Source organism: Megalobrama amblycephala, linkage group LG8, assembly GCF_018812025.1.
Source record: "Megalobrama amblycephala isolate DHTTF-2021 linkage group LG8, ASM1881202v1, whole genome shotgun sequence".
In the NCBI taxonomy this organism is placed as follows: domain Eukaryota; kingdom Metazoa; phylum Chordata; class Actinopteri; order Cypriniformes; family Xenocyprididae; genus Megalobrama; species Megalobrama amblycephala.
In genome coordinates, this window is record NC_063051.1 from 27743582 (window position 1) to 27756271 (window position 12690).

At 36.5% G+C, this 12690-nt stretch overlaps 1 protein-coding gene across 3 annotated transcripts in view; it reads right to left on the reverse strand.

The window, feature by feature from the left end:
• Positions 1–364: 364 nt before the first annotated feature.
• hs6st3a (heparan sulfate 6-O-sulfotransferase 3a) overlaps positions 365–12690 on the reverse strand; it is a 41976-nt gene continuing 29650 nt past the window's right edge. Inside the window, exons 2-3 of one of the 3 annotated variants that reach the window (XM_048200327.1) lie at positions 1265–1985; positions 365–905 (exon numbers count right to left, since the gene is read on the reverse strand). In XM_048200327.1, coding sequence (XP_048056284.1) covers positions 876–905; positions 1265–1985 — 751 coding nt within the window. In that variant the 3' untranslated portion in view covers positions 365–875. Of the gene's footprint in view, positions 906–1256; positions 1986–12690 lie in introns of all 3 variants that reach the window. The other 2 variants (XM_048200325.1, XM_048200326.1) reach the window with 2 other exon arrangements.

The window sequence follows — 12690 nt, forward strand, 5'->3', positions numbered from 1 at the left end:
TGTACATTTTGCCTACTCTTTTATGAGTAACCTACTGTGAATTCAGAAAGAATACTTATTTTGTCACATACTGTTTTTCACCTACTATATAGTAGGGAAGTATGTGATTTCGGACAGAGCCTGAGGTTTATACACACACAAGACACACCTGGACACAATCAGGGAACTAATCATCAAGAAAACTACAAAATGTGGCACAGGAAACATGAAAAGAACAAGGCAGAATACAAAGTAAACATCCAAATAACAAAAACAAAAGACACAAAACCGGGAATACGTAACAATATCGTTTTTCTTATAAATCTTTATACATTTTAACTGTATGGAAAAGAGCCGCTTTGACATTGTGATTAAAAAAAAAAGTTTGGAGCAAAATGAACAGATGCTAATTATTTTCAGATATATAATACTTCTTTATTTGACTCAATAAGTACACTTGGAAAACAAATCAATTTAGTTGTGACCATGCAAACATTCTCATTCTATTAATTTCATTTGTATTATCTCACAATCTCACACTCTTTACAAACTGAGGAAAACAGGCAAGCACAAAAAGATTCAAGTAGACAAACTGGTCTAGTCAGACCTTTTGGACGTGTGTCCACTGTACATATACATGACCCTTATTTTAACATCTTCCAAAAGAGAAAAACAAACAGAGATACTGTTTGGTATTGCAAAATGGTTTTCAGTCAAACAACATTCAGTTGTTGCTCCTTTCAATGGCTATTATAGTCATATTTGTTCTAATCAGTAATCATAAGTCTGCCATGTTGTCATGTGATGTTTCCAGTTTCATCAGAATGGATTAAAACATTACAATTGCTGGTACAGTTCTTTATGAAGGTCTTAAATGGGCCCGGGTTCACTGACCATCAAACACAAGAGAAGGAGGAGTAGGAGACCTGTTGGAGAGGATGAAGATGAATGGAAACAGACAGAGGTAATGTTCAGAATAGAATACTAGCTTACTACTTATTGAATACTGCTCAATATACAGTACGCTGTATATGCTGTAAACAGTAAGTAAAACTTTTGTATTCTTTGCGAGCGAATGCAAAGTTTTCTGTTACTTTCATACAATATACAATTTTGGTGCTGTGTTGAGTTGTCACTTTATGTCCAGATTTGTTTCATCTATTTTGAAAGCACATTTTGAGAAATATAGTAGCAAGCATACTATATACTGCAGAGATCGAAAGAGTAGTATGCTAGTATGTTATTCTGCACATAACCAGAGAGCAAGGCATCACCACCTCACCACCTGACTGCTGTAGTCCTCCGTCACACCAGTTAACTCCATTTCCTCCTCTGCATCTTTCCGCTCGTCGTCCTCCTGTTGTTGAATCTGTGATGCTTTCTGTTGCTTCGTTCTCCTGCGTTGCTCTCGTTTCCTCTTCCTCTCCTCCTGTCGCTCCTGATGGTGGCAGTACTGCACACGGCGCGAGAAAAGCTCAGTTGCATACTCGTACAGCTGCACGTCTAGTGCGTTCAGCTCCTCTATGCGCCTCCGGGTGGACGTCCCCACCGTGACCCCGGCCGCCCGGGTACCGTTAATCTGAGTGAAGGCGGCGATGAAGTGCAAGCCGAACGTCCTTTCAAAAAGGAACTGTGTTTTGCGCTGGAACTCAGTTAGGCCGAAAAAGGCCATGCGCCGCAGGTTGCGCTTGGCGCTGCCGAGGAGCAGTTCGGCGCGCCGTTCTTCGCTCATGGAGGACAGGTTGTAGCAGCCCACCAGGCTGAGATCGGCCAGCATGCGAGTCTGCCGGTTGTTGGCCAAGTTTGAGGGGCAGGCCATGAAGTCCTCGAGAGACACGCCAGTCCAGTCCTCACTGCTGTAGCAGGCCGGCAGCTCGTCTGGAGTGGGCGGACGCCCGTCGCACATGTGCAGCGCCGTCTTCCACGTGGCACCGCGCTGCACGTGCTTCCACTCGCTCAGGTAGCGCGACACGGGGTCCCGCAACAGCGTGATGTAGTAGAAGTTCCTGGGAAGAAAACGCAGAGGATGAGGCATCTTGAATACAAAAAAGTCTGTTTCTGCCTGAGTAAATGATGACAGAACTGTAACTTTAAGGTGAACTATTCCTCTAAGCATAGACCTCACTAAATTTTACTGCAAGTCAGGGGTTTTCAAAGCTTTTGATGCCACAGATCCCCAAATATAATGATCCACTTGGAGGGACCCTCTTCCTAAAGCTGTTTTTATATTATCCTTAAAAAGATTGGGGTAAAGATTTTTCTTTTTTTGAAAAAAAGTGAGAAAGAAATGAATACTTCTATTTAACAAGGATGCAGTAAACTGATCAAATGAAGACATTTATAATGTTACAAAAGATTTTGGTAACACTTTACAATAAGGTTTATTTGTTAACATTAGTTAATGTAATAACTACGGAAGAGGATTAGGGCCAAGCAATAATAAAAAAATGAAACCATCTCGAGATTAAAGTTGTTAAATTTAAAAAAAAAAATTCGTTAAATTTCGAGAAAAAAGTCGAAATAAAATGTTGAGAATAAACTCGTTAAATTTCAAGAAAAAACTCGTTAAATTTCGAGAAAAAAGTCGAGATAAAATGTTGAGAATAAAGTCATTAAATTACGAGAAAAAAGTCGTTAAATCACGAGAACAAATTCGTTAAATTATGAGAAAAATGTCGTTAAATTTCGAGAAAAAAGTTGAGATAAAATGTTGAGAATAATTAAATAATTAAATTATGAGAATAAAGTCATTAAATTATGAGAAAAAAGTCGTTAAATTATGAGAAATGTTAAATTTCGAGAAAAAAGTCGAGATAAAATGTTGAGAATAAAGTCATTAAATTTTGAGAATAAAGTCATTAAATTACGAGAAAAAAGTCGTTAAATTATGAGAACAAATTCGTAATTTAAAGAATTTGTTCTCGTAATTTAACGACTTTTTTCTCATAATTTAATGACTTTATTCTCAACATTTTATCTCGACTTTTTTCTCGAAATGTAATGAGTTTTTTCTCGTAATTTAACGAGTTTATTCTCAACATTTTATCTCAATTTTTTTCTCAAAATTTAACGAGTTTTTTCTCGTAATTTAACGAGTTTATTCTCAACATTTTATCTCGACTTTTTTCTCAAAATTTAACGAGTTTTTTCTCGAAATTTAAAGAGTTTTTTCTCATAATTTAACGAGTTTATTCTCAACATTTTATCTCGACTTTTTTCTCGAAATTTAACGGGTTTATTTTCAACATTTTATCTAGACTTTTTTCTCGAAATTTAACAACTTTAATCTCAAGATGGTTTCATTTTTTTATTATTGCTTGGCCCCAATCCTCTTCCATAAATAACTAACATGAACTAACAATGAGCAATACATTTGTTACTGTATTTATTAATCTTTGTTAACATTAGTTAATAAAAATACAGCAGTTCATTGTTTGTTCATGTTTGTTCACAGTGCATTAACTAATGTTAACAAATACAACTCTTGATTTTAATATTGTATCAGTAAATGCTGAAATTGATATTAAAAAAAGATGAATAAATCCTGTAGAAGTGCAGTTCATTATTAGATCTAGTTAACTAATGAAAATTCAACTTTACACTCACAGGAATAAATTAAATTTTAAAATATATTCAAACAGAAAGCTGTTCTTTTAAATTGTGATAATATTTCACAATATTACTGTGTTTTTGATCAAATAACGTGAGCATAAGTGACTTCTTTCAAAAACATTAAAATATTTTACCAACTTTTGGGGGAAAAAAATCAAAATTGTACTCCAAACTTTGAATAGTAAGATAGTGGTAGTGTAAATAAAGACCTGTTTATACAGTGAGAAATGAAAAATATAATTCTAAAATTATAATAATTATAAATGTGTGTAAAATATTATCTGTAAAATATTTCCTTGACAGTGTACCTGTATCTTTTTCTACCCACCATTACAGTACAGTACCTAAAGAGAAATAAAAAATTATGACTGTAAATAATACAAATTATTTGTAATAAATCTCATGACAGAGCAAACGGTGGGTCTTATTTTAACATCTAAGCACATGGTCTAAAGCGCATAGTGCAAGTGCACTTAGGGCGTGTCCGAATCCACTTTTGCTAGTTTAAGGATGGGAAAAATGGTTGGCATGCCAGGTGCATGGTTCAAAAGGGTTGTCCCTATTCTCTTAATGAGTAATGGGTGTGTTTTGGGCGTAACGTGCAATAAACCAATCATAAGTCTCATCTTCCATTCCCTTTAAAAGCCAGTTGCGCTCACGCCATGGCGGATTCGCAAGTAGAAAAACTGAACGCTTCTCTAGCGAGAAAACGGATCTGCTCATGCACAAGGTGCAAACAGACCATCTACGGGAAAAGCCGGATTCCACCAAAGCATTTTTATGTTTATGCACACAATAATAATCTTTTACATTGTATTCCTTTTATTTTTAATATTTGGCATGTTTGTGTGCTGCTGCGCGTCCCTGTGTGTGTACTAAGTAGAGTGTATGCACATTGTGCACCCGCCTATAGGCACATATTACTAACACGCTCTTTAAATAACAAAAAAAAAATACTGCGCCATTGACTTTAGACCAGGTTTCAGTTGGTCAATGGCGCAGTCTATTTCAATTGCCTTAAAATAGCAACACGCCAACAATGCACCTGAACACACCTCGTTTTCAGACCAGCACGCCCATGGGCGAACAAATGGGTGAAAATGCATTTGCTATTTAAACAACGTGGCGCAGGGCGTGAAAACCAGATGTATGATAGGGCCTGATAATTTTCAAATTCTGTAAATTGCAACATGTTATTTTCTACTTTTAAAGGTTCAATGTATACATTTTAGCGGCATCTAGCAGTGAGGTTGCGAATTGCAACCAACGGCTCATTCCACCTCTCAACCCTCCGTTTCGAAGGACATAGTGAAGCTACGGTGGCTGACACAGGACAAAGATGTTGTCGTCTGAGACAGCAGAGAGTAGCCAGTCAAGCAAACGCACTCTGTGTAGTGCAGTTTGTCCGTTAGGGCTACTGTAGAAACATGTCAGCGCAAAATGAGACTTTGATGTAAGGGGGCCTGCGGTGTATGTAGATATAAATGGCTCATTCTAAGGTAATAAAAACACCACTGAAAACATAGTTATGTATATTACTACAGCAACCCAGTTTAAAAACATGTGTTATTTTGTTTTAAGATGCTCACACATTTTTTTTATACATTCTCTAATGGTCTTTTTGAGTGGAAAAACAACAGTGTCACAGTGCTGACAATGTTAGGCATTTTTCCTGAAAAACAACACAAAGATGCTGATTATAAATAGTATTATTTGGCAAAGCTCCTCATTAAAATTACCATGCAGGATTTCCTGAGCATTTCTTGTTAATTATATCAGTATAATTTAATGGTAGACAGCAACTAATCATTCAGACAGAGATGTGGGTTGAGGACAGAGGAAACTTTTCCCATATTTCATTACAAAAGCCTGATTTTAACCACATTATATTCTCATAGTTTGAATGTAGAAGAGAAATGATACAGGTGATAGCAAAGAAACTTCCTTTAATATTTTACCATCTCAAAGAGAAAACAAGTTTACAAGTGATATTTATCAGAAAATGAGAAAAACAACCCTGATAAAACATCCAATTTTCTCGCTCGCCAGTGAAATTGTTCTGCACTTCAGAATAGCGCGCTCATGCTGGAGCGAACGCGTGGTGAGACGTGGTCGGCTCATTTTAAACGAGTTCCTCATCATTTGTCTCATTTCCTCTTGCGGGGATTGTTACCTCCTGTGTGAGGAGCACATTATTTCCAATCAGCTCAATGAGAGAAGCACCACTGAGCGTATCTCCACTGACACATGGACACAAGTCATCCACGAGAACTCAGAAAAACAACATTAATTTTCATCCTATTTGAGCAAATTTTTTTTTTATGTGGCAAGAGACTCAATGTGCAGAAAAACAAATACTGGAAATGCAGCGGTCTTGGGTATGAATTTCACATTTTAGTTTGCAAGGAGCTGTTAAAATTTCTGGGTAAAGGGATACTTTGGGGTGTGATGTCATGCCTGGAAACTCGTCTAAGGTCTATCGAGTGATCTGCCACATCACGGTCAAATTACGGGCCAGAATGTCATACTGGCTATGGCATTATAATGCAGTGAAATCAATAACGCTCCACTACGGTAATCCATCTGCTCTTCAGCACTGACCTATTGGAGAAGCACTGTCAAATGCTAACCCGCTCAATACAGTCAAGCTGAGCAGGATATGATATGATAATGAAGGTCAGATCGCTGATCACAGGCTGCACAGAGGTCAGTCTGTAACTGCATAAAGCATCCATGAAGCATTCAAAAACTACTCAAAAAAGAAGTAAAAAAAAAAAAAAAATCTCAAAAACAATCTCCCCCTCATGCCATCCCTCATGCAACTTTTTATTTCTTCAGATAGACATAAACGAAAATTTTTAGAAAAAATAATCTTCACAACGCACTTATGTTTATGTCAAGCTGAATTTGTGAACGCAGCTAGGAAAACTGGCCGGAAATGATGGTTTATAGTTAAACGAGTTTAAAATACACACTCCTATTGTTTAGCTTCAGAAGACACCGATTCATCAGTGTCTATTAGTTTTTTGTATGATTTTTTTGTCTTGTACAAATTTGTGGACCCCAGAAAGATTAGCAACCATTTTGTAGAAGCTAATGGGGATCCAAATAAACAATAAACTGATTCATCCACTGGGGTGGTATGGATTACCGTCACGATCGCTGTTTGTGGTTTTTCAAATGTGTCAAACGTTCAGTCCCATTCAGTGGATTATATGGACTCAATCTTCATTTGTGTTTATCTGAAGAAAGAGAGTTGCATGCATCAGGGATAGCATGAGTACGGAGCCCCGAAAATGACATGCAGGAAAAAAATATTAAGCTAAATCGTGCGCACAATTTACTTTTTTTTTCTTGCGTGTCATGTGCGGGGCTCCGTACTCATGCTATCCCTGATGCATACATGAGGGTGAGTAAATGAGGAGAGAATTTTCATTTTTTGAATGCACTATCCCTTTAATTATACTAGGTTTTCCTTGTAATTAAGCCTTCATCAAAAATAACCTTTTTAAATGGATTTTGGGCTAGTCTTTCTTTTAGTTATGCCTTCTAGATGCAAATGAAATTCGACGGACTGAATGGGATTCAAACTCGGGTCAATGGCACTCATGCACCATAAACTGTATCAGAACACACTTTAAATCTGTATTAATTATAATAATATAATATTAAATAATATTAAAATAATATTTGGAAAACAGAATTCACAGATTAATGAAAGAAAAGGAAAGGAAAAAATATATAAATACAGAAATAACCATTGAGTACACCATTAAATAGCACGGGCAGATTATGTTAGATTTTAAATAAAACACTTTTTAAGTAAACACACACACACACACACACACACACACACACACACACACACACACACACACACACACACACACACACACACACAAACACAGGTTTGTTTTGCTATCTTAGTGAGGACTACCCCCTACCCCTAAACCTATACCCATAACAGAAAACTGACTGCATTTTTACATTTTTAATAAAATATTGTTTAGTATGTTTTTAAAGCTATTTTAAATATGAGGAATCATGAAATGTCCTCATATTTCATGTTTACGTCGTAATACCAGTGTAATACCCATGTCATTATACAAATTAGTGTCCTCATAAATCACAAAAAATGTCACATGTTTACCTCTGAATATTTCTCAGGGTAGCTTTATTTTTTGAATTTTTAAAATTATAAATATTTGTTTGGAAAGCAGAATTCACAAAAATATTATAATTCAAGATATATGTGAACTATAAAAAGGATAATTATTAAGGATCATTATATCTACATTAATATTTATACTTTTTTACCCCTCCCCTCAAAAAATAGAAGAACATTTTTGGGGGAAAAAACAGAAAAACAGATTTTTAAAACAGAAAATTAAATTGCATGGGCAGATTATATTAGATGTCATGATGATCCATCATCAGTTCTTCTTCCAAAAGTTACTTTGTTTTCCCTTTAACTGACTGACAGCTCTCCTGTCCCATGTTGAGAAAAATCAGGAAAATCAATCTAGCTCTTGACTAAATGTGAGCATACATTTACTCATTTACTTCTCCTGCATCCAGTTCTTCTGTATTCCAGAATGGCAGCACAGCTGAAAGGTTTGTTTGAGCTGCGCCCGCTGCTGTACAGGTGTAAATATGCATTTCCTTCAGCATGAGGCTTATTCATTTGACTTTTGGTGTGAAAGAGCCTTTACATATGCCAAAAATATAACTTTTTTGTTGTTATAAAACAAATAAACAGCCATGAAAAGTAACTTTTTCCATAAAAAGTAACTAAGTAATGCAATTAGTTACTTTTTTAGGAAGTAACGCAATATTGTAATGCAGTACTTTTTAAAGTAACTTTCCCCAACACTGTATCTCATAAGCGTAGACGTGAAGGTTTTATGAGCAGTATGATAATCTCTCTCTCTTTTTTAGTTATGAGAAAGAACTATATACAGTCACACAGAGACGAAGCACAACCAAAACAACGTTCTTCCGGATGCAGTTTTGTTTAGAGAGCTAAACAAAGTTTCTGCTAGAGAGCTAAAAGTTACATAGTGTACCTTTAAATAAAACAACATCATGGGTTTGTATCTGGATTTCTGTAACATTTTCCACACAATGATTCACAAAGACAGTTACCCTCAGTGGGCGAGCTAATGAACTGGTTTACTCTACACACTACACAAGCACTAACAAAGAGCAATATCTGAGCTAATGAAATGTTTTTTTATTATTGTTTTTCACTTCAGATAATGGGTAATGGACTCGAACCTGGCATCCCATGAGCAGCTGGAGAAAGTAAATGCATATGTGGCAGCCTTAAGGCTGATTTCTACTTCTGCGTCGAGTGTACGCCGTAGCTACGGCATAGGCTGTGTGTACCAAGCCTACGACGTAGCCTGACGTGCACCTCTTCAAAAATGTAACAACGCGTCAATTCTGTGCAGACCGCAAGTGCTGTGATTGGTCGGCTAGAACCCCTCCCTCAGGTCAAAGAACTGGCGTGGAGCAATCGGAGAAGAGAGAGCATTTTCAACTTCCATAGGAATGAAAAAATGCTCTGTTTCAGGGGACACATGCAGTCATACTGCAACAAAAGTTGTTACCTATTTGCCGCTTCTATTTGTAAGCTTCTCTGACAACGTACATGACAAGCTGCTTCTTCTTTGTCTTTTGTCTTGATACTCGACGTGACCGCGGACACTGCCTACTAGTGGTCTGCATGCACGTTGATGCGGATAACGATGCAGAGGTATAAATGAAAACAGACGCATAGCCTATGGCGTAGGTCCGACGAAGAAGTATAAATCAGCCTTTAGACTGAGTACGCCAGTTTATCTCGCTTATAGAGGACATGATCAAATTGATTACAAAGGTGGTGAAAGATGAAGTAAGCAGAGCAACTGAAGAATCTTTATTGGATTGTGTAGTGAGCTCATTTCATGTATTATGTATGTTCAAATATGTTGTCTGGATTGTTAGAATACCCTAGTTTGGTTGGCCGTGTGACTCCTTATATTAAAGGGTTAGTTCACCCAAAAATGTCACCCTCACCCTCATGTCGTCCCAAACCCGTAAGACCTTCATTTATCTTCGGAGCAAAAATTAAGATAAATTTGATGAAATCCAAGGGTTTCTGAACCACACTTAGGCAGCACCTTTCAAGGCCCAGAAAGGTATTAAAGACATTGTTAAAATAGTCCATGTGACTACAGTGGTTCAACCAGAAGCCGACCAATAATGAGTCGGCGTTCGGACGTAAACAAGGAAGCCTGCACTGCATTCACTACGTCAACTACGTATGACAACAGTTCAAATTGTTGAATAAAGTCAATATTTTTGTTTTTGCTCACAAAAAGTATTCTTGTCGCTTCATAACATTAAAGGATTAGTTCACTTTCAAATTCAAATTTCCTGATAATTTACTCACCCCCATGTCATTCAAGATGTTCATGTCTTTCTTTCTTCAGTCGAAAAGAAATTAAGGTTTTTGATAAAAACATTCCAGGATTATTCTCCTTATAGTGGACTTCAATGGCCTCCAAACGGTTGAAGGTCAAAATTACAGTTTCATTGCAGCTTCAAAGTTCTCTACACGATCCCAGATGAGGAATAAGGGTCTTATCTAGAGAAAACATTGCTCATTTTCTAAAATAAAAATACAATTTTATACATTTTAACCATAAATGCTCATCTTGAACTAGCTCTCTTCTTCTTCTCTATTAGAATTCCGGCAGTGTAGACGCTGCTAAGTGTATTACTGCCCTCCACAGGTCAAAGTTTTAACCAAATTGTCATATACAATATGCTAGTGCAAGTATATAACAATTAGTTCAAACTTTGACCTGTGGAGGGCAGTAATACACTTAGCAGCGTCTACACTGCCAGAATTCTAATAGAGAAGAAGAGAGCTAGTTCAAGATGAGAATTTATGGTTAAAACATATATAATTTATTTATTTTTTTTAGAAAATGAGTGATGGTTTCTCTAGATAAGACCCTTATTCCTCGTCTGGGATTGTGTAGAACTCTTTGAAGCTGCACTGAAACTGTAATTTTGACCTTCAACCATTTGGAGGCCATTGAAGTTCACTATATGGAGAAAATGCAGGAATGTTTTCATCAAAAACCTTAATTTCTTTTCGACTAAAGAGAGAAAGACATGGACATCTTGGATGATAAATTTGAATTTAAAAAGTGAACTAATCCTTTAAGGTTGAACCACTGCAGTCACATCGACTGTTTTGGCGATGTCTTTAGTACCTTTCTGGACCTCAAAAGGTGCAATGATGTTGCTGCCTATGTGTGGATGGCTCTTGCACTGAGGCATTAGGTGTGTTGGACTTGAAGCAGTGCTGCGCAGACCGATCGGTGTATGACATCAAAGAACAATGAAAGCCATTAGAGAGCAGACGGCTCCGTATATTTTCAAATCGCTTTGATGTCATACACCAAACGGTCTGTGCAGCACCGCTTCAAGTCGAACACACCTATTGAGAAAGGTCACATGTGACCGAAACTTTTGCCACTTTTTCATTAAAGCAGTGGTTTTATCTTGTCTTGCGATTGGTGGCTTCCCTTCATTGTTAGAGTGTGCAGGCTTATTTGAAGTGTGTCCCATGAGCAGAACAGCACAACCCACTGTGCCACAGCTCAAAACCTGAAAGAGTTTAAAGCAGAGCACATCTAGAAAAGTATATATATATTTAAAACAGACATTTCCATCCATGACTTCTAAGCTAAATTTCCATTTATTTTTCCAGCCCTTGAAGTTTCTGAGACTGTGGGAGCCCAGTAAAAGCATGACAGAGCGGGAGAAAGACAGATTTCCAATCTATTAAAACAGAGTAAAAGCTTCCTCCCTGACTCCACGGAGGTGTGCTAATTAATCTCGTGAAATTGTTTTTTAAGCGCACCATTTAATTACTCAGCTCAAAATCTATTAGTGTTGCCCAGAGGAAGGCAGTCTCTTCTCATTACTGATATACAATCAATGACAGTAATACTTTCTATCCGGCTGGCAGACTAGCAGATTACAGGAATGCATCACTATAATGAACTTCATCAATTCACTGAACATCCACTGATTAACTTTTAAAAGTAAACATATATAGGGATCTAGTGCTAATTGTCACACGTTTAGCTGTGAATACTTCTCAGGGTGGCTTTATTTTTTTTTAAATTTCTGTATATACAGTTCTTTGAACACGCAATGACCGCATGGGGCATGTTGTCACACTATAGTTAGTGTGTAGTTTGCCACAATGGAAACCGTCCATTAAACTTAAGAATTCATTCTCTCGTTTTAGTAAATCATACGGACCCCACTATTTATTAACTTGTTCCCTCGTTTTGATTTAACTGAAACAAGGAAATGAATTAGTACATGGTTTAGTAAATTGAGGGAAAGAATTAGTTAAGTGTGCTAACATATTAGTAAGTCGTGGGAACTAATTGTTAATTCAATATATGATATACAATATATAAATGTATATGCAATGCAATATACATATTTTTTTTCCTGCATGTCATGTATGGGGCTCTGTACTAAAGTTTGGGGTCAGTAAGATTATTATTTTTTTTTGATACTTATATTCAGCAAGAATGAACTAAATTGATCAAAAGTGACAGTAAAGACATTTATAATGTTACAAAATATTTTATTTCATCAAAGAATCATGAAAAACACGTAGCAGTTTCCACAAAAATATTAAGCAGCACTGTTTTCAACATTGATAATAAGAAAGATAATATTAGAATGATTTCTGAAGGATCATGTGACACTGAAGACTGGAGTAATGATGCAGAAAATTCAGCTTTGCCGTCACAGGAATAAATTAAATTTTAAAATACATTTAATTAGAAAACAGTTCTTTTAAATAATATTTCACAATTTTACTGTACTTTTAAGAGATGTCTTTCAAAAGTCTAACTGACCCCAAACTTCTATATACTGTGGAAAATGCAAAAGATAGTTACAGTAGGCTACTCCAAACACAATGTTATAGAAAATCTTTTTTATTGCAGAAAATATTCATAAATTTGTGTGTGGACGAGGTGACAGCTCCCCTCACAGCATAACAAATCATATATA